The 24,226-nt window shown below is 36.1% G+C and overlaps 1 protein-coding gene across 2 annotated transcripts in view; it reads right to left on the bottom strand.

Annotated features, from left to right (window-relative positions):
* The window catches only part of SKAP2 (src kinase associated phosphoprotein 2), a 120,560-nt gene that overhangs the window by 77,812 nt on the left and 18,522 nt on the right, over window positions 1-24,226 (bottom strand). For both annotated transcript variants that reach the window (XM_049799037.1, XM_049799038.1), the window contains exon 4: window positions 19,088-19,192. In XM_049799037.1, the coding sequence (XP_049654994.1) occupies window positions 19,088-19,192 (105 nt within the window). The remainder of the gene's footprint in view (window positions 1-19,087; window positions 19,193-24,226) is intronic.

The following is a 24,226-nucleotide window of genomic DNA, read 5'->3' as shown; positions in this document are numbered from 1 at the left end:
CAGACAGACAGAAGGCAATCCGGGAATGTTTTCAAGGACTTCCCATATTTCAGAATTATAATGGTGAAATGCCTACATCAAAATCTTAAACTCAAGCATTAATCAACAAAATGAAAGACTAATTTTATAAGAAAAATGTAATAAAACTCATTTTAAGAAGTTTTCCCTTCATTATTTTTTCCTTTAAAGGAACCAATTCTCTCCTAATGGTAATTATGCTGCTTTGGAATAATGATAATACTCAGGCAGCTCAGTTTTAGGCTGCTGTTTTTAAAGTGAAGCCAAATCACTTCAATCACTTGCAAGTTGAAGAGTAACTTTCATAAACTTTTCCACCAGTTTATGTAAGTTAGCCAAGATCTTTCAGATAGAAAGCATTATACTATTATCTCCAGAATGTACTTTACTGCTTTTGGTATGGTCTATATACCAGCCTTTAAATTGCACCACCACCTTTTTCATAAAAGCAAAAAAAAAAGAAAAAAAAACCACACAACACCCTCAAATGAACCAGTAAGGGAAAACTCAGGTTTAGTGTCTGTATCAGCAGTTTAATGCACTGCTGTAGCTCTGGGCGGGGGGGTGGGATGTGGTGTGTCCTATACCTTGTATTATCTAAATGATTTTTCTGGTATTGAAAAGTCAGAGCAGAGTATGCTAATTTTTTTTAAACAGTTAAAAGAACACCAACATTTTCATATTAAAATATTATTATTAAAACTAAGACATTATACAAAACTACAAACACCTCTTGTACTTCAGAAGGCGGCATCAGTTTAAACCCAACCAAAGGGTCTTTTTACCACTTACAATAACACTCAAAGCCATGGACGTTGTATACACGTTAGGATGACATCTATTAATAAATGATGTGGTTCTGAGGATAGAAGAAAAAAGTTTACCCTGTGTCCCTTTAATATCCATTTCAAATTGTCAAAAACTTCAGAAAGCTGGAAAATGTGAGACATAACGGAGAGATCTTACCATGTAAGCAGGAGCTAGAAAACGTAGAACTAGTCCTGGCTTTTAACCAGATTCCTTTTGCAATCTTGGACAAGTCAGAGCTACTTTGCCGCCACTGCTCCTTTTCATAACAGAGAAGCAGTATTCACATCTTTCTAGAAATGCTGTGAAATGTTGTTGGTTTCATTACATTTGTTAAAAAAAAAAAATTCTACAGGGAAACACATCTCATTTTCAGGCCTGCTGTGCCACTTCACTGATTCTCCCCCACTGCACCCACCCACACACTTTTTCAAAGTAATGTAAGCAGCTGGAGGGAGGGAGAGGGGGCAGAGGGAAGGTTACAGCATGTATAAGACTGGGACTTCACTTATGTACCAATTCCTACATTTCACAGAAAACTGAATACTTTCTTCTGTGACTGCTATAGCATACATCAGATTGACAGAGAAAAAGTAAGGAAAAAGCCATGAAAGAAGATCCTTAGGGTAAACAGTAAGATGATTCTTGATTATCTAAAATGAAATTATTTTTCAAGAAAAACAATTTTTGATCCTAATAATGTCACCTCCTCCTCCCCTCCTTTTTAAATATACAGTCAGGTCAGGTGCAAATGCTGTTATCCAACACATACAAATAGCTCATTGAAAATGGTGGTAGTTCAGGACATACATCACTATCAAAGCCAAAATTTTCCCTCAGTTTGAACACATACTTTTTCAACTCTTGCTGTCACTCAAAAAACAAAATATCAACTGTAAAAATTAAGTGGCTTCGCTTTAAGGACTTAACTGAGCTTTTGTCACTTTACCTCTTTCCTCACATGAAGAACATGGGTATCCTGCAGTGGTGAACAAGCAGGACAACAAAAGAATGCTGACTACTAAAACCTGAATATAGTAATATGGAAATAATAAGTAGTAAGTGGCAATGCACAGAATAATACTGCTCTATTCCTAACCACCTGGGCTTTTTTGTAGTTGACAGTTACATTTCTAGTAAAGAAGGAAGAGATTTCTAAGGGCTTCAGCTGACATCACTTCATGTCTGACTTCAACTGACATGATTTAATTTCAGTCCCCGCTACATACCTTCTGTACAGCCTAGGTCCTCTGCTAGTATATTTGCATATCTGTATCCAAACCTTTTCTCCCACTTTTTGTTTTTATCCCAATTAGGTTCTCTGACACATGGACTCATTCAAATTAAGGGCAGATACATACAGTGGAGGATTCTAAAACTGCCTTGATCCAATGGAAATAAGATGACATGTGAAAAATACATTACAGATTTATTGGCACCTATCCAATTTTCATAGCTTTTTCAGTTTTTCACTCCACAAGCTAAGTCACAGCTTCAGTTTGTACATAAAATGAACTGACATATGCAGCCAATGAATCTATGACTAGCAACAAAACTGTCTCAAAATAAAAATCTAATCATTATAAAGGTTCCTTTTTATATTGGTTCCCACAAAAGCATTTGCATCTACAACAGTCATGCTAACGCACTGTCAGATTTCCTCACATAAACTTACGATCCTCTAAAAATAATATAATTTGACAACAAATTATTGAAAAACACTTCACAAAATGTGCTAGAGAACACTACATGGAAGCCAGTCAGCGACAAAGTACTAAAGAAAAAGACTCTGGGATAAACTTCTTCATGTATTATCTGTAGCAGTATGTGTCTTTATATCACTACCAAAACCCATTTCTGTGCAATATTAGAGTTATATTGAATGAATAAAAGTGACTAAACACTGTTCTATTTTATCTTATTTCATGAACGTTATTTTATTCAATAGTATACGTATTGGCCAATAAAACATACTGGCAAAAGGAGTTACTTCTCAGTATGGAAGGGAAATACAACAAACAAAGATAACTTTGTTCAAAATATTTACAAATCACTGGTATATTACTTAGAATACTCTTACAGATGAAGAAACTAACTTGAAAAAGCCATCAGATCTAGACAACTGACTCTCAGTCCCAAAGGATCCATGAAAAATTACAGGAGGATCATCAATGTAAGTATTAAACCAAAAGGACAAATTATGACCTTATCGATAGAACAGTGGGAACCAGAATAACTAGTTATGTTGTAACCCCACTCTTCTTTATTATAATGTTACCTTAGAATAGCATTGTTCTGTTTTAACTGTGAAAAGGCAAGGAGAACCCAAACAACAACCTAAACCACTCCAGTTCTGAACGATTCAATTTATTTCTCAGTTTTAAAGCAATTATCCATTGTTCTAGCTTGTTCGGTTTCACACACATTATTTTGGGGTTTTCAAACATTTTGACTCAGTAGATTTGCTTTTTGTGCAGTATTTTCACCTTCTTGTTTTATATTTATGATGTTCTTCATTGAAGGCTATTTTTAATTTAAGACCTGAATCATCACTGACTGCAGATACAGTGAAGAAATTCTCTACCTGACATTCCTGAGACACACTAATCATAGAATTTGGAAAAGGAGAAGTCAATTGAAAAAAGACTGGCCTACAGATTTAATTAAGGTTCAGACACTCAAGGCCCTTTCCAAAACATAGCAAGCAGCTCTTTGGTACCAACATAGTACTGCACCTCATTATTATTCCCTAAAAAGGAAGACAAAAACCAAAAAAACCTCTCTCAAAATGTCTGTTTCCAAAGGACAAAGGCAATTAACAGGGGGAGGGAAGAAAAAAAAAATCCAATGACAGTGTATTAGAGTGGCAAGGGAATTTAAAGATGCCATACACATTAAGTTATATTTCCTAAATTAGGGCTTAAAGACAAGAACTGTAGATTCCTCAGTCTTGTTCAAAGTTAAATTTACCCCAGGTTGAAAACATCCTGGGAGAATAACAAAACTAGATTAATTTCCCTTCTCAACATGCAGATTTGTAAAGGTAGAAACCCATATAAATTCTATCTTGGAAAAGGAAAATAAAATGCCACTAATATAAGCATAGTAGTGTCTTAGTTGTAGCGTACAGTCTACCCAAAAATAGGCATAGCTGTGATTCCTTCAGTCCTCATACATTTGGTGTTCTGTACATCTTAAAACATTCCTTTATTTCTACCTGTCTTGAGCTATACAATCAAAAGTGATCCATAATAATTTTATACAGGCTTCTTAACATAATCCAAGAGATGCTTCTAAAGAATAATAAATAAAGTATTCGTTATATACATTACGGTTATGTTCATACATATCAGTCACCCAATATCTCAATGACTGTTAATGAAAATGAAAGCCTAATTAGCAAGATGAGGGGAATAACCCCAGCTTTCTGGCCCACCTCCAATATGAATAATTGCATCTACCTATGTAAAAATCCCCGTTGTCATTTCAATTAGGTGAGATATTCCTCATATCCTGCTCTTAAATTTCTGGGTATTGTTTATAGTGCCATTGTAAGAGCTACTGCATTCTACCGTGGACACAGTTGCATTTTGGTAGTAGCAATGTGGTAAATTCTACATATTTTAGTTACTTTGTGCAAAAAGCCTAGTGTTTGCAAAAGGCTCTCTCCTAGGAAAACAAACAAACAAAAAAAACCCCACAACCAAAAAACACACATACACAAAAAAAAACACACCACACTAATTCATTGTGCATGAATTACTGAAAGAAGTATAAAATCTGCGTAGAACACAGGTAACACCTTATCAGGTATTGAGGTACAAAAATAAGTCAACCGGGCGTAAGCATCTCTTTGGCAATTCAGCAGCATAACAAGCAGCCACCTTATCACACTATCACACTATTTCTGAATGTCTCAGAAATTAAGCCAAAGCTAACACCTCTCCCTACTGACTGTGAAATCCTACCAATATGTTAAAACACAATTCTAAAAACATATAGATACACACATCAACTTTAACAAGGAAGAGAATGAAGTCAGTCCCCAATCAGCCCTTCCAGGGCCTCCAAAACAACAGTCACACCCATTTCTACACCTTGCTTCCTGCTCAGCAGTATGCACACCCCAAATACCCGTTCCCCAGAACAGCGCTGATTCCCCCGATTGCTTTCAGTTTGTCTCACTCCCTCACCAGCCCCAAAATTCTCTAAAAAGCCTACATTTTTTGATTAGGGTTTATTTAAAATTGTTCATCTGACTAAAAAACATTTCCTATGTAAAAAAGGTTTTAAAACTTTGGAAGGTTTAATGTTGACTTAAAGAGGGACATCTGGGGTTTATTATTGCCTCACCATATCAGAAAGCCTTCTTCCTCTTCTCTTTTGGCTCTGAATCGCCACTGAAATGGTTATTAGTAAGTAAACTCCTGGATGCTGACATTAGGCATGCTAATATGGCCCACAGTCCTTTTATTTTGCACTCCTGCTTTAACTCTCCCTATCGCTTAAAAGATACAGTTTTAACAGACTATAAAATCCACTTAGAAAGGTACTTGCTGGTTTTAGTTATGAAAGCTAAAAGATATCTTTTATTTAGGAAAATGTGCAAGCAGATATCTGCATCAAAAATCCACATTAACGCTAACTGTAGTTACTATTTCATGCAACATTTCAGTAACCACATCAGCGATTTATTGCTCCCCTATGGCAGTATGGAAACTTCCACAATAAAATACCAGCCAGGAGTGAAAAGAGCTGTAAAACCATAAAAAAAAAAGTTTGCTTTTTTCTTGCCCTGGCCTCCTAGGACTGTAAATCTCAGGCTTTCTTTTTCCTAAATTGTCTTTTTTCAAGGATTACCAGTGTTATAAATACCTTCACCTTCTACTGACTAGACACATTTTCTTCTGTAGACTCACTTCCTGTGGGAAGTGTTACATCGAAAATCACACACACACTATTAGAATTGCCATCACTGCTGCACTTCTGTTAATATAGTAAAAAAAGCACTAAGAATAGAACAGCTTTCACTTTATCATTATCTTCTATAAAAGGAGTATCACTCTTGCATGGGAGATATTAATATATGTATTAAAATCTATTCCAAAATACAGTAAAAAATAATTTCCATTAAGTAGATCTGCTGGGGAAAAAGCTGCACACACCAATGATTAAGCATAAGTGTGCATCTGTCCTTTAAATACGCACAGCAGTAATAGCTTAAATGTAGGAGTTCAAATCATGGCCAGTCTTGCTGCATATACAAATCTGCATCAGGCAATGCTAAATTAAGAAGCACCTCCGGTAAGTTTACAAAAGACAAAGAAAAAAATTGGTTGTAAACTCCTCTGCATTGCAAAGATTTCTTTTGTCTGTCAATCAACAGAAAAGTATTATTCCACCATCACAAAAGACAAACCTTTGGAGGCAGTATAGGTCTGTGTGTTGTGCAAATGTGCAGTTGCTAAGAAGCAAATATGCTTCTCTTCTAATCAAATAGCCCAGCTCAGCAATGCTGCTGGCTTGGGGCAAGAAGCAAATTCCACCAGCCACAAACTTAGAAACAGTCTTGAATTATTTGTTGCTGACCGCTGGCTGAACCCTGTCCTGATGAGCACCATCACCATTAGCCACTTCTCAGTGTATTCCATCAACCAATGGCAATAGCAGCATGCTACAGCTCAGGCTGCAAGGAATTGATCAAACAGGGTAATGAGACTATTTCTTCATGGAGGTTATTTTAAATGAATATAAATATTTTCTTTCTACATAATTTGCCACAAAAGGTCACTGAACTCCCTGCGATTCTAAAGAAAAATGCTGTGGTATCCCCTTTATATATTTGAGTTAGGATACAGCCAACAAACAATTCTGGGCATTTTTGATGATCGTGTAAATCTTAATGAGGTGGCATCCCAGACAATTGATTAGAGGCAACATTTTATCCTCACACTTAGTTACGAACAAAAAGAATATTTGATGCTATTTTAGAAAATCCCGATATACCTACACCCTTAAAGTCTTCCATGACAGAATATATTCTGTGAACCTAAAGACTTACACTTTTACTATTAACAATAGATCATGCATATTCAGCTATGCTTGCCATATTTGGATATTGTAGCCCTTTATCTATAGATTCTTTCAACTGAACTCACCTTAAAAATACCCACTTTGTATCAGAGTCAAGTTACTGATAAGGAGACCCACATTCGGACACCCTGTCTGTCATCATCTTCTTTAAAAGACTACCATAAGGACACACCAAGAGATCCTTGAAATCTAATTCAAACCAACTGCTACAAAAAACTCGCCGAGGCCCTCCTTGCCCCATGTAAGATTTTCAGTCCTATCATTTCTAGTAGTGGACAATTTCTCCAGTGCTGGAAAAGCACTATAATATTGATTTAAACACCAGTTTAATAGCATTTTATTAACAAAGGTATTACACTAGAGTAGTACTAAGACTATGATAAATAAATAGTGCTTATTATTTTCTACTTTTAGGGATAATATAAACGTATTCCAACAGCCTAACTAAACACAATTGTTCATGTTTGAGAGTTCACAAGGTTACCTTGAACAACTTTAATAAAATACTTTCAACACAAAAGAAAATTTGTATTTACGCCCAGGGATAAGTATAATTCATTCATCTGAGACACAGCACTTGAAAATGGTGGTTAAAATAAAAATTTAAAAAATATATAAAGGATTTAAATTAGTTAGCCTTGTCCTGATTAATAGGACTTTACTTACATAACAGAAAGGGCTTTGTTTTTTGCGTTTTTGTTTTTTGTTTTTTGGGTTTTTTTTTTATTCACCCAAAATATTCAAAGCAATTTTTTTTAAAGCAGAATAAAAATGTGTTATCTGAAACTCTGTTCTTCATATTTTGTTCAGATCCTCAGCTCCTCAGACTTTTTTTTTCCCTGGATGAATGTTTCTGACCAGTAGAGGAAACAAAAATAAAACAAATAATTAAGAAATTTATAAGGACGATAATAATTACAAAAAGAGTTAACATCAAGAGGATTCTCCTCCCACCTCCCATCCCCATTAAAATACTATTTACAGAGCATTCTTTTCTAACTCTTTATCAATACCATCATTATATCTTGTATGGTAGTGAAAAGCATCTAAGGCTTGAATAAAGTAACTCAAATGCGTTTGTTCTACTGACCCTCCATTTCTAATTTTTTTATTTTTTTTTTTTAAAGAAAAGTTGACACAAAAATAAAACTGCAGTTCTGTGGAAAAAAAAGATAGCTCAGGCGGCTGGTTATTCCAAAACATAAAGCTTGTTACATCTGTTACACAGACCCTATAAATTCTTGTTGTTTATGCTTAATTTCTTTAAAAAGTTACAGTTCCCAAAAATAAAAAGGAGACAATTCTACATTACAGGAGACAAAAATAAAAAAGGACATAACTCTACATTGAAGATCTACAAAAATCTGTGAGAGGACACGATGCTAGTACTATTCAACAAGTACAAAAATCCTAGGAAACTGTATTTTAAACATGAGTGGAAGAAGCCAACTGATAGATAAAGCCTTATTTTTCCTCAAAGAGGTCCCATATTAAGTCCTAAATTCCATTAAAAAAAAAAACAACAAAAAAACCCCACAAAACTAAAACCCCCACACAATATAAGCGGTCCCTTACAACACCAATAAAAACCAGTATTCACTTGGTGGGAGTAGAAATCAGCCCCCACTAGCAAAAGACATCTCATCAACAGACTAACATTTGACAAAAATCAGTGGAAACAGCAAAGAAGCCAATACAACTTCCAGTGCCAAGGAGCCAGATGGCACTGCTGGAGAAATTATATCTACAGACTGGCAGCTTGATCCCATGATTATTGCCCAAGGGAAGAGGAAGAGGAAAACAAGAGGTATTTCAGTGTGATGGAGTAAATCAATTATCACGAGCTCACTACAGCATTTTCACATTATTTTTATACCACATTCTAAATATCACTCAAATGAATGAGAGCACTGGAAGATTCCAGCAATCTGAGACAGTAAAAAAAAAAAGTATGCCATATATTAAAAAAGCAATATGTACTTAAATGCACCTCTATCAACTGCATCACATAGTCCATATTTCCAAATGAAAATTGCAGATATGTTGTGGTTTAAAAGTAAGAACAAAGTTTTTATTTTGCACATTTTATTTTCAATCTAAAATTCCAAATGTTATCTATGCAGATTACAGGAAAAAAGCCCCACCTCTGCAATACTCAATATGATGACTACATTCTTTTGTGTATCTTCAATTCTTAACATGCAGTTATTTTACACACACAATTACAGAATAACCATTTTGCTAAAATATTCCAAAAAGCTTTGATCAAAAAAAAAAAGTCTGTGGTAGTTTCATCAATTATTCTTCTGTTAAAATACAGTATTAAAGCTAGCTTCTGAAGAAGCTATTAGAGGGAGGAAAATTAGTCCACTCCTAAAGGAAAGCTCTTCTAGAAATCAAAAAGACAAACTTTTCCCCAACCACCTTCATATGCATACATATTAAAATTACTAAACACAAAATAGACAGAATTATAAGAATGTGTTAGACTCTCCACCTGAAAACAGGCAAGGCTAATTTTTTTTTTTTTAATTGGAAGTCAGGAACAACACTTGCCTTAACTTCTTTTCCAGACAACTGTAATAAGGCCCATTTCCTGTACCCATGCTTGCGAAAGAACAATTCATCTGTTACCACCAAACACACTTGGACCACCTTCACTTCACTTGTCTCCATCCCATTTTCGTCTTACAGCACAGCCACATACACAGTCCAAATATCCTTCCGCCTCCATTCACATTCTTTCCACACTAATCCTTTCCCCTTATCTCTTCAATGCAAAGTGATGATGTACAAGCGCAGATACGTGAAGCACTTAATAAACTAACTGCATCTTTGAATATGCACTGTGAGTATTTATACATCACCCATGTCCATATACCAAAACACAAAATTTAACTGCTGAGGAACAAGCAAAAAGATGTTTTGTACAAAGACTAGAATATCTCTGGAAAGTTTTTATCAGGCTGTGATGTACTTTTTTCTACTAAAGATGTGTGGTCAGGTAGACAGAGTAAATATTCAGAGGGAGGCCAGGAAAATCCTGTTTAGACCAGAAGAGGTTTTCCTCTGTTTTGTTGTATAGGATCATCCATAATTCCTTGCCCAAAATGAGCCCAAAACTATTTCTGACTACCAGCAGTAGAAAAAACAAGGCTAAGATCCTTATAGGGTACTACCTTTCATTACTGGGATAGCTAGGGGTGAATAGGCTCTGACTAATACTAGTTAGAAACTGTATTAATAATTTTAGTTTGGAGAAAAAAATGGCATTCAGCATTTTTAGTCTGCTACTCTACTCTGAAGTCCTACTCTTTTAAGTAATGCAAGTAAGCATCTATGAAGAATTACTGAGTGTCATGGTTTAACCCCAGCCAGCAATTAAGCACCACGCAGCCGCTCACTCGCACACACACACACACACCCCCCCCGCAGTGGGGTGGGGGAGAGAATAAGGAAAAAAGTGAAACTTGTGGGTTGAGATAAGAACGGTTCAATAGAACAGAAAGGAAGAAACCAACAATACTAAAATTACAATAATAATAATAATAAAAGGATTAGAATATACAAAACAAGTGGTACACAATGCAATTGCTCACCACTCACTGACCAATGCCCAATTAGTTGCCAAGCAGTGATCCCCTGCTAGCCCCACTCCCCCCAGTTTATATACTGGACATGATATCACATGGTATGGAATAACCCTTTGGCCAGTCTGGGTCAGCTGCCCTGGCTGTGTCCCCTCCCAACTTTTTGTACCCCTCCAGCCTTCCTGTTGGCTGGGCACAAGAAGCTGAAAAATCCTTGACTTTAGCCTAAACACTACTTAGCAACAACTGAAAATATCAGCCTTATCAACATTCTTCGCATACTGAACCCAAAACATAGCACTGTATCAGCTACAAGGAAGAAAATTAACTCTATCCCAGCCGAAACCAGGACACTGAGGAAACTATCAACCAAACTAATACTGTCTAGTGACAAATGTCCAAAGGAAGTATGGTTCCTGCTGCAAATTTTTAAACAGTGAACAATACTGCAACATCTTCTCAAGAAGGGCAAATAATGAATTTGCCCATATAGCAGATATCACAAAGATTTAATTTACAATTTTTTATTATTTTGCAAAACACTTTAATAAACCTTTTCATGACATAGTTTTTACTTTTCCATTCAAAAGTTTTTACTTTTCCACTCAAATTTAATCTCAAAATTCACAAATGTTAATCCACTGCAACCTCCCCTTTTATTTAAAAGGAAGCAAACCCAAATCCACTAAATTAATGCCTGGATTGCATGACACCTGACAGAAAACAGGCCCTTTTTGTACTTGCTTAAGATCTACAGACACGCTTTGCACCTCTACAGAAAGGACTAATCAGTTAAAACACAAAAACAGGAATACAGGACAAATCTTTTTCTGTTGATCAGTGTTGATACTGATACTTCACTGATACTGATACACACTTCAGTGCATGCAATAAGTTAGATATGGGCAAAAATTCCAAATCACCAATTCAGAGAAAGAAAAGCCTACACCAAACTTAAAAAAATTCTTACTTTTATTGCAAGGCTATTTTTTTTTATTTTTTTTTTCAGTTGGTTCCTATATCCAGGCACTCTAAGGCCTCATCCTTGACATGGAAAACATGAAGTACCACACAAAGCATTGTTTTACATATTTCTGATCTAGCCTAAAACAAACCATTAGGGTTTTGTAGAGTTTGTTCTCCCCCAAGATGTTCGAGACTACTGCATAGTATATGCTGAAGGCAGACCCATTTTCCTGTCGTACATGGTAGATACCAGGAAGGAAGAGATGCCTCTTGCCTTGAATGCCGAGCAGCAACCATCTGTTTGACCCTCTCACCTCTGGAAAGGTACTAGAAGGGTACCCACCTCAAGGTGCCACTGAAGTAGCACGAAGCAGTGCCATCATCTACGATTCATGCATTTGTCTGTTTCTGGGACAGAAGGAGTAAGGAGCAGAATGGAAGCTGACATGCCACTACTGCTTGGCAGGAAGAAAGAAGAATTACAGGGAAATCAGAAGCTAGAAATTCACTCAGCTGAGGAGAGCATTAATAAGGTCCTAAATCCACAACCGACAGCCTCCAAAACACACCTGAAAAGCTTATCACACATCAAAGAGGCTGAAGGAAAACCTTCCCTCTTCCTTTTTATTTCAGCTATTTGCAATGTACAAGAACCAATCTAGAAAAACATTAGGCCAACAAGCAATACAAAGTAAACAGAAAAATCTATTGCACTTCAAGCTTTCTGGGTGGTTTTTTTACTATAACATTGTTAGATCTCTTGAATAAAATTGTGATCTAATATGAAAAAGAAATGGGTTAAGCAGGTCATTATTTGTTTTTTATTGTGGATATTGTCCTGTGTAGTGGTGGAGCATACATGGCTGTTTTGTTATTGCTCAGTCACTGAAGCAACGTAGATGAAATAAAGTGAGCAACAAACCATGTCATCTCTCCCATGGGAGAAAGGTAAATGTTAAAAGAACACAGGGGTTTATTGTTTAATAGGAAGTTTTTCATCATGATAATTAGAAGTTCAAACGTTTTAGTCTCATCAATTTGTACACGCTGTTAACCTACATGATGCCATTTTTAACTTTACTGTTGACTTTAATAGGGCCAAAATTTCACTTAAAACTACTGCTTCCTATCAGAAATTAATCCCTTCTGTTCTGTACAAATGGTTTAAATAAAAATTAATTATATTAGCTTTGCATATTTCACATGCACTTTTTTATTCTTTAAAAACTTCTTGCTTCTCCAAGGTAAGTCATGGCTGCTATACTCACTGCTATGGATCCTAAAAACAAACAAAGCAAGCATTTCAGTTGCTTGGTCTTTTCATACAGTTCAACAGCAGTTACATGTGGAAAGTTATAAATAGCCTTCTCGGTCTTCAAATATATTCATGACAGAAGGGGAAAAAAAAAAAAAAGGGAAATATACTATCATCATGTCCTTAATGGACAAAAGAGTCAAATGTCAACAGACTGACAAAAAGTGTTTAGGGTATATATCCTGTACTAGCAAGTACAGTGCAACACTGGAGCAAGCTGCCTGAGGGAGACTGAAGTTGTACCATTAGAGACTTTTAGGAAAGACAAGACAGGTGCCTGCCAAGAAACATCTCGGGCAGGCTAAGGGTGATACACTGACTTTACTCTTAAGGTCTCTCCTATCCAATAAGGAGTTGATCTTCTTTACAGCTTTTGACAATTTCAACAAAGTTAACACCCTCATCTCATTTGTTAAACAAACAGATTTGGAGCTGGGAATTTATGCACGCATGGTCCCACATGCACCAATACCCTCATAAACTGAATTTTTTTAAAAAAACACTTCATATTTTAAGTTTAGTATGTTTTAGTTTTCATTGTGTTCCATCAGCTTGTAAAAGATTGTATTCTATGTGACATCTAAACTGCCCACAAGTATCTCAGGCTAATTCCCTGTTGATGCATCCTTCCTCTGACAGCCTCAGCATACCACATCAGAAATTCTAGACTTCAGTCCTCCTGCTTAAGATTGAGTTACTAACTACATCTTAGAATTCTGAACGCAACGTTTCTATCAGCCATATTACCTTTTCAGACAGAAATGTCCCAGAAATGCAGAATCATAATACATTGCAATACATATTTCTTCTGCCATACAACATCTCTTCAGACACAGCAAGAGAGTCTACTAAACCATTGATGAAAACATAGAATTACCTACATGTATTGAAATAATAAATTACATTATTTCCCAGTAACAATTCTGACAGGAACTAGCATCCCCTCAAAATAAAGCTGGCATGCCAATGTCCAGTCTTTTCCCATTTCCCATGGCACTGACGCTATTGCCCTCCTGCCAGCTCCTAATAAGAGCATAAAGTAGAAGTCGTCTTTTCTTGCCAAAGGTCTAGTGTCCCAGTAAACCTAGATCTTACCTCCCCTCAGTATGATCTTTTTCAATCAAGCTTGAATATTTCAAGAGATATAAGGAATAATAAAATACCTGTCTTTCTGCTTTCAGAGATAACTACCTATGAGAAAAACAAGACAAAGAAGTTTCTCACTTCTTTCAATGGCTGCCACATGCTTCGTTTGGAACTCTCTCCAGGACTGCGAAGCAAATAACTAATCTCCTAGAACAACTCAGTTAAACTTCCAATGCTGTCATCCCCAAGACAACCAAACATCCTCTCCATGTACATGATTATGATACTAAAATAGTGGTAAACCAATACAAGACTAGGGGGACAGGAAAGGCAAAAGGAGAGAGAAGAGGACAGAAAAATCCTAGCTGCATTTTCCGTTCTCCAACCTTTGTTAACTTAGTTGCTAATACTGCTTAACTGGCTCTGTGATGGAACAGTTTTTGCTTTAATATAGTGCCTCAAAAATAAACTCAATAGGAATGTAGTTGAAGAAAGTGGGAAAATACTTGTATATGCTTTGTACATAAAGATAAGGTCTTATGCTGAACTCTACCCATCTTCAGTGACAGTATTCAAATCTTTATGCCTACGAAGGGGGAAGGGGGGGGGGGGGGGAGGAAGCTTAATCAGTACTTGTATTAAAATGTCAAAAGAAGCAGCATGCAAAATGTAGTCACACAATTTTTTTATTCTCACTTGATCAATCAAAATGCAAAATGTGACGTTCATGCAAAGGAAACACTATAGATCATGTAAAATAGTTGATTCAAGCCCGCAAAGACTTGTATAGAACTTTTCCAGAGGAGCTGCATGAAAACAGAGTGCCAAAACCTGTTGTTTCATCCAAAAATTATACCAAGAAAAGCATGTTGCAGGGAGCAACAAATTCTGCTCATTTTCAAGACTGCACTCTGATGACAGTTAAAGCACAATCCCTTCACTTATTCCGATTCCTCAAAACTCTCCAAATGTCCTATTTTGCTTGCTTAGGCCCTACCTTCCTCTACTTCAACTATGGGGAATTTTTAGTATGAGATTCTCACCATATTTAAGAATTTTCTGCTAAACAGCATATTCTACCCATAAGCTATAGCCAAATATGATAATTTGAAATGAACACAAATCCCCAGACACATTTTTAGTACTACTTTCATCCTTACATGCTCAAGGCAACATTTCTAGACCTTCCATAGAAATGATGACGATCTAAATTATTTTATCGCAGCATTCACTGTGATCTTTTTTAGATCCAGTAATTAGCTAATCACATACTCCCTGCAGAGCTAAACAGACATTATCTTCTTCAGAAGCGGTCAGTTCACTCTCAGTACTTGCAAAGTCAGAAAGTTTGTTCCTTCAATACTAATGGCATTTCCTACTATGGAATCAAGTTACCATACCATAAAACAAAAAAAATTTACTGTTAAAAAAAAAAATCCCTTGAGACCATAAAAGAAGACTACACTGTTAAATAGGAAAGTTTCAGCATGGCACTGAACCCATATTTCATACTATCCTATGAAACCTGAAAATTAAATGAAAAACAGTAACTTTTTCCTCCATTAATGTCTCAATCAAAAATAAGTTTGTTACCAACTTGAAAGGAATTCTTACTATTTCAAGTACTCTGCTTTGGTTTTTAACTGATCAAGACATAGATATTTTCCACTACACGCATTCTTCAAAACACAGATGGAAGGGGTGTAAGAATTTACACGACATAACATTGTTATACAATGTACTATACAAAAACCTGTCATTTAAGTTGCAAGAAACCTAGTCATCAATAAGTGAAAAAATACCCTGCTCAAAAATCAATTATGTTGAGTCTTTTGTATAGAGAAGTAGTACACCTTTCAGGCAACTGGTATTAATGAGCAGACATGGCTATAGAATCTCCATCTGTTTTTCTGACAAAGCTGTGACTACTCCAGTCTCTCATTGAAATTCCATTAATCTGGTGCACCAAGGACCAATGCGAAAATCAAAACTCCATCTAACCCTTTATCAGCTCACAATAACCTACAAGTGAACTCTGCCTGTTAGCATACAGCAAGTTATGATTTTGCTATCAATCAGGCTGTTAGCCAATAAAAAAAAAAAATCAAGTTAAGAACAGAGTGCCTGGTAGTGCTGTTTTGTTTTGTCTGTCTTGTTTTCAGGTTTGTTATTTTATTTGGGGGTTTTGTTGTGTTTTATCCTTCTTCCAATTTCTGTAGGGTGTCTGGACATGTAAGCCTATGCATCATTCTCCTTCGTTGTGATTTAATTGCTGCCAGCAATCAAGTCAAAGCATCACTGAAGTGTGCTTGAATTTCATTAGATGATATAACTTATGCTACTTTCCTACAGTACCTAATAAACCATAAAGAAACCAAAACACATATGGCTTGAGGGAATAACTGGAAAATTAGGTGGCCATTTGGGAACTGAGTGAACTTTTGAACCAGAGGAACAGAGAAAAAGAAATATTAAAAGGAAAGACAGACTTAGAATGCACAGAGAGACGTGGGGGTTTGACCTTTTCAGTACCTAGAAAATTACATTAGCATTATGAAAAATACATATCATGTTTAGAGTTTATAATCCATCAAAGTTTAGATACTTTGTTAGTGCCTACCATAAGGTAAAAGTCAAAAGGACAACATAACAATCAGATTTGACAAAAGGCCTTTAGGTGACCTGTGCTAATTTAGTTATCCCATACTTATTGTTAAATGGATTATCTCTCTTGTAATTAATACACCATTAGACAAAGGTCACACAAAAACTCCAGGATTTTACAATGACTGTAATGTACACGTAATACAGTAATTCTTTCTCTGTTAGCAAGCAAGTGCCTTCACAAATTATATTTTGACATTAACAGTGCAAAGTTAAATAGTGACACTTTCAGAAGTCGTACAAACCTTCCAGTCTAACTCAGGTATATAAAGGTAATGCCTGTTTTGGTTTGGGTTTTTTTAGCTGAAAATATATATAAAAGGTTTTACATAAAAACATGAATGTACTGAAATATAAATAAAGAGCATGTCAATTTGGTTACCTACAGTTAGGCCCCTCTGTTACTGCTGAGAGCCTTGATCCTACACAAATGAGGTTTTACACCTGCACAGAGTCCTGCCGAACTAAACTGGTAACCATGTAAGATCAAACATCTACCTTACAAATCCAGCTTCTGGAGTAGGATTTAAATATTGAACATTAACAGATTGCTAAAAACCAAAAATACAGTATTAAGCTTCAACAAACCCATTCATGCCTATGAGAACTGAAACAAATGGCACCTCTGAGGATCAATTCATCTCGTTGAGATTCTCCCAACATACCTTTACATGCATAGTCTAGGCAGCTAGACTTGAACAATAGACTATATATGTTAAAATCAAAATGGGCTTAGAATGACACACTGGACATTCAAACAGAAAAACAGAAACACTCCTCCAATAAATGAAAGTATTTACAGATCAGTGAAAGACCAGTGAGGTAAAATCATCTTAAATATAACAGAATCACACCCACCATATTTCTACCTAAACTGGAATGAATTAGCCAAGATATTGTTGGGCAACTATTACACCTACTCTCATAACTATAACTTCCAAAATAGGCTAAAAATTAATCACCCATCTGTATAAACTCATACGATATTTCACATACCCGTGCATCAGCATTCTTCAGCCATTCGTTACTTAGGTTTACGAATGTTACCACTTTTTTTTTATTAACTGTTTTGAAACAAATCTATAATCATATCTCCTATTAAATAGTCATACAATTTTGTCACATACCCTTTATGCAATCAGTACCATGTTATTAAGTTACAATTAGAAATAATGTTAAGATTATGTTTGTTGGCAAGAATAAATACATGGAAAGTTGCATTCAGCTGTAATTTGGAAAATTAGCTTGGGTTTTCTAAAAGTCATATTCAATTTGACTGATAATTACATTTCAACCAGAAAGCAAAAAGGGTTGGTTTTATTTTTCAATAGAAGGTCACATTGCCAAAATACAAGCAGCTCAATATTAAAAAAAAAAAAAAAAAAAAGTGTGATTATTATTGTTACACATTTTACAGAGTTCTGGGTATAAAAAAAATTGCGTTATTCTGAATCAGTGGTTAGAAGGTTTATCACTTATGCATGTACTTGACTTATCCCTGTTCTGCAATAGACATAATTTTATACCTCATAAAAGCAATTTATGTTTCCAAAGGGAATAATCTGGATAACATAAAATGTGGAGTGCTATGTTGCAGGAAGCATATTTTCATTCAGCAATTGTATTTTGAGATGGAGCTGCACAGTTTGATCATCATATCATGTCAGAAAACATCATTCACTAGTAAGTCTATCTAACTTCTAGTGCCACAAATTAATATACATCGTTAATTTATTTGTACATATACTTAATTTATTGCCATGTATTATCCATAGAAGGTATTTATATTATGTATACAATAAACGAATCTCAAAAATATGGACACTATGCTAAAGCGAGCTTGTTAACCGTTGAAATATTCAATTGTTCATGTCTTCAGAACAGTCGCATTTAGCATTAAATTTAATGAATATAAAATAAAAGAACATGGAAAACAACTATGGAGCCTAGATTATTTTTTTTTTAAATGCAAACTCAAATTTAAAATTTATATAATGAAAACATTCTACAACAGACTGTTTTAATGGAAGGAAACATTGTAGGAATAATTAATTTAATATTTTATGAACCTATTCTGCATGGAGTTTGCAGAAAATATCAATCACATAAACTGTTTCATTATTTATTAGATAAATAATACAGTAAGCCATTAAGCAGCACAATAAAATTAAGCAAGAATCTGATAATGTTGAATTAACAAACAATTTGTTACTGCAAATATTCACACTGTTTTAGCCACTGATCTATCTTTAAAAACATATGCATCTACAGAAGATGCTTTGTTAGGAAAAACCATGAGGCTAAAAAAAAAAAAAAAAAGAAAAACCACCATGTAAATTTGAGACAGCTTCACTATGCTCTAGGACCACTAGAGAGAGCTCTTCAGTTCCTTTCAAGGTTCTTGTAAAGGTAAGAAAACTGTCCAGCTGCGATGCTTATCTGGTTATCTGATTTCCAACACTAGCATTCGCATCACAAGGATCCGATTACACGAGTCTGCAGCAAACTGGCAAATCTAGTACATTCTAAGGTAAACAGTGTCACATACCGTCAGAGGGTGCTTCATCCTCTTTATCATATCTGTCAGATGCTATTGATTCACTATCAGGAGGCGAAGAAAAAGAGCCCTCGGACTCCTCCTCATCTTCCAATTCTGTAAAAGTTAAAAATACGTTGGCAGTTAAAATAGCCTATCACACAAACACAAACAGAATCCAGAGACAAACATTTTCATTAGTAAGGAGGATACCAATTCCCCTCTCAAACCAAAAAATCCCACTTCTCACGGACCCTCGTAACAGGCACCACTCGTACGTTCAAGCGCAGCCGTGGGCTACCTTCTAGCCGGCCGCGGACACGTTGCTGGAGCGGTTTCCCTCAACGCTGTCACGTAATGAACCCGCTCCCAGCCCCGCACAGCTCACAGCGAGCTTCTCACACGGGGCGGGGGGGGACACCCACACCCACACACCCACCCCACAGCAAAGAGGTGGGCACGGGAAAACACGGGCAGGAGGAGAAACGGGCAGTGCCAAGCCCCGAAGTTCTGCCTGTCCGAGCGCAGGAAGGAGCTGCAGCAACTTCCCTCCAAGGAACTGCCAAACTACTGTTGGCAGCAGTTTGTCGCCCTCTGCCCACCTTCACTTTTCTTCACCATCATTAGGCGCTACTTTGCAAGTGTTGCATTCCTCCCGCGAAACTAAAAATCGCTTTCTGACAGCAGCCGCTCTGAACCTGCGGCTTAATGCAGCGTTCTATTGACAAATTCCTTACACAGCTGAGAGCCCTACTACAATACATACAAAATCTACGTTATTAGCTAACCTATGCATTACACTGATCAGAGTGCATTAAGTGTGAATGAAGGTCTGGGAAAGGTAAAGTGGAATCAATATTAGTCGAGGCTTTCATTTAATTAAATTTACGTTGTCCCTCCCAAAACTCAGTATTTCTCAGGTTGTTTTTTATTAACAGCAACTAGACAAAGAAGAGGTGGAGAAATGACATAAACTACAATTGTTCCTTTAAAAAAAAAAAAATATTTAAACATCGAGTCTTGGTGAAGGAGGAAAATCTAACCATTAAATATGGTAAAAATCACCAAACCAAAAATCAAAGCTGATGCTCTGATAGATCAAATTACTCTCAATTTTCTTAAAAAGCATATAAAGCTAAACTGCTCAAGCATTGCCTTTTGCTATATTCATAAACAGAAAGCTTTCCAGAGAGCTCCAGACATGCTTCTCTATTCATGTGTTCCCTTTTGGAGCACTGTATCAGATAACTAATTTCTCAGAATCCAAAATAAACCCCATGCATAGTGAAAATGTTCTTCTCCACAGACATATGAATTGCATTCATCCGTAAGACTGCCTAGCCATGGCTGAAAGTTTTACCCCTTTGGTCTCCATTTAATAATGGAAAACTATGAAAAATTCAGAGTCCATGCCCAAAAAGCACCATAGTTGTTAGCAGAGAACCACAAGTTTTCTATGCCGATAAGACAACAAAGGCTGATTTTTGCTTTCCTGGAGTTCTTTTACATCCTGAGATTGCTGAATACCAAACTGGTTTTCCCATCATTAATTTAGCATGCTTTTCTTGGGAAAGCTTCCTTTCAAGCTCCCATGCCATATAACAACTGCTTTGAATCTGAATCTGACTCCAGTCTATTTTTGACATGGCCATCTTGCAGTAGCACTCCAGCCATCCTGTTAATCTGATCAAAATATTTGCATTTCATCACACCTGTCAAACCAATCAAAAGTAAATTATCCCTCTCCAGGATTCACCTCTTCCTCCAAACAGAAAACCAGAGAGCAGATAGCACATGAACAGAAAATATTATGCCATATTTACAACCCGCATGATCATCTTTCACGCTTACATGCCAGAGACCAGTTGCCCGTCTGCCTATATATATATCTTTATTAGACAATTGACTCCATATAAAAAGAGCAGACATGATATTCACAACTATACAGTATCCAAAGTTCCCATCCTAAACTTTTACGAATACTAGAATGCATAGAATATATGTATACACATACATATATATGTGCGTGCATGCGTGTGTGTCTGTAGAGAGAGCAAGTATATGTATAAGCCCTGGTTGTCTGTCAAAAATGTCCTCATATCAGCTATGCATTTAACCTTCACGAAGGTGCCAGCGTAAATTTAAAATACTAGGCTGTATTTCTAGAGGAAAACATTTCCACAAACACCACAGCACAGCACTCAAAATTCATGGGCTGAATAGTAAGAGTAAACCTAAGTATATCTAAATGAGTAGCACTTGTGGATGACAAATAGGCAAGTACACATGTAGAAAGAACATCTTCAGAGAATTTTGCCCCACTCAACAATACATAATCTCTTTCAGAGAAGTTGCGATTTCTTACGTAAGTTTGCATAGATGCACTGTTACCTTGCTCTTCCCTTAAGTCACAATACTACCATTTTCTAATTATGCTTAGGATTTCAAATTCAGTAAACCTTTGTGCTTTGCAGTCATATAAAAGCCAGATGATCTAGAAACAAGGGGCTTTTTAATACATACATACATATTTAGGGCACACCATGTACCTATCCCAGGTATACAGCGTATTTGAAACAACAAAAAAAACATTGGCACACTGAATGTAGATTTACAATAAAACAAGTATCTGTTCTAAGTCTACAACATCCAAATTCAAAAGGCTCTTAAAACAAAACATCCAAAAAAAAAATGTTGAGGTATTATGAAGAAAGAAATTACACACTCAGTGGTTTTAGAGAGTTTATAGTCTTCAAAACATTCTCTAGATGTTAAATCCTAAATAAAGGCTTGAAGACCTCCATGAAAAAAAACCCTCACTAAGACAGACAAATCAGAACAAATATATAAATCCTAGGTCACACCAATACTACATTTAGGTACCCACGCTTTTTTGTGAAAAATGTGGAGAATAGGTCACAGACACTAAATAGAGGTACAAGCAACCTGTAGCCCTGCAGGACTAGATCAAACTAAAAATCTTCCATTTTTTTAGATTAAATAAATGTATTTGTAAATTTATATTATACACTGAAATGCAATCCTTAAATCATCTAATTTGTACAGAAGAACTGCAAGCATTTTGATAGGACAGCTGACTCCATGTGCTCTGGAGCTTTAACAGGCAACATTTCACAGCATTTTTATGTGCTTACATAAAAAAAATGACTATGTGCTAGTATCAACCTTGGGGTTTTGCCTCCTAATTCTGGCAGGGCTGAAAGACACCTCAGGAGCTTGTGCTATTAATATATAAGGCTATCGCTCCTGACAGTTCATAGAAAGGCTTCCGGTTGATTCTGTGGGGTCTCCTGCATTCCCACTCAGAATAATCTCTGCCCTTTCTCCACTTTACATGCTCCTCCATCAAGGTGTTGCACTGCAGTTTGTATTCCACCTACTGAGGAAGCCTAGAAAGAAAGAACTGCATTTGAGACTACGTGTGTTACTCCTTGAACAGTCAGAGGAGTCAGTGTTGAGCAGCACAAGCCACTACTCCTCTCTTCAGGTGCCAAGTACCTAAAAATATACCCGAAAAGCATCAATAAATTTAAGAAAAGCATTCTACTTGCATTTATGTAATAGAAAACCGAACTACAAAGCAACAATGGGCATCAGGTAAATGTATCCAATACAATTTGCAGGCATAATTGAAAGCATTACTGCCTAATCAGACATCTAAAAGCAAAGCATGCTCAAACAAAATGTCTATAGACTCATTAGTTGGCAGCCATTCCATTACAATCACACATAATGTCAGTAGTGCCTTGAACCTGTGCCAATGACAACAGCATAAATTTTGCATCTCATTTCTGTGGTCATAAAATTAATGATCAGTTTAAAAATACTTCTTTGCAAAAGTTATTGCACAAAGAAATCACATGAATGTGTCCCTGTTATGTAGTCACAAAGATAATTAAGGAGTTGATGCTCATTAATATAGTTTCTTGTTTCCCCAGAATACCACATGATTTATCTGGAAGTTGAAAAAAAAAGTTTAGTTAACAGTAGCTAGTTAACAGTTATAACAATAACAGAAATATGTATATGAACTGACCCTATTCTCCAGCTTCTACAATTTAAACTAACCTCTTACAGGTTTCATAACAGAATCAATATTTTATGTTATCTGTAAAAAAAGCCCATACAATGTCTTTCCTTATTAAATGCTACCTTTTCCATTACAGCTTATTTATTGATTTAGGAAATAATGCATACCAAAGGTTAAGTGTACCACATCAGGAACGGAGCATAAACCAAACTCTCATTGTAACAAAGGCTGCACTTCAGTCCCTGCCCCCTGTTCTGAAGATTTCCAACAGATTTAGTTGGTACAAGCTGAATATAACGAACAGGACCATATTACTTTATATGAATCCAGTTTAAAAAAAATAATCCAGACTTTTTTCCTCCCAAGAATTCATTTTCTTCTGCAATAGTGTGATTATAGTAATGAACTCCTAAGCATTAAAGATACTGCTTCCACCACTAAATCTAAAAAAGAGCAAGATGTTCCAGCCAGTGCCTCTGAAAGACTTGCTAGCTCGCATCCTCAGATCACTAAACACTTTCAATTTATTTCTAAAAAAGTCTAGACAGAGTGATGCATTAAAATTGCTCAAGTATAAGAGAAATAAAACAACTCACAAAAAGACATGCAGGTCAGAACACCCTGCTTCTTGCCATTTCGGAAGGTCCCAAGTCACAGCAGGTTGAAATCACTTCCTCCTGTCCAATCTCTCCTGCAGCACGAACTCAAAGGACTGGATGAAGCCATCAAGCAGATCAATGTAAGGTTCTCACTACAGAGTTTTCCACAAAAATAACTAGACAAAGTTACTTTCGAGCTGGCACAGATACACTTTAGCCCCTTGATAGCTGCAGCTGATTTTTTAAGATGCTGCTACTGATCCAATCCACCAGTCATCTTGCAAGACTAGATTCTTCTGACAGCTACTTTCTCAAGGTATGCTTTGCCATGCAATCTGCTCCAACACACCCATTCCTGAAGAGTCTTCTAGAGTCTCATATTAACATGATGGGTTTAATATCTTGGTTTTTAAAGGTCAAGTTGGAATTCTTTAGCAGCTATTTGTTAAAACAATACTGAAACAGCGCTAGGTTTGTAAGCAAATACGCTTCAAGGAAGAA

Source organism: Accipiter gentilis, chromosome 4, assembly GCF_929443795.1.
Source record: "Accipiter gentilis chromosome 4, bAccGen1.1, whole genome shotgun sequence".
NCBI classification, from domain to species: Eukaryota; Metazoa; Chordata; class Aves; order Accipitriformes; family Accipitridae; genus Astur; species Astur gentilis.
This window is presented reverse-complemented; position numbering and strand designations above follow the sequence as displayed.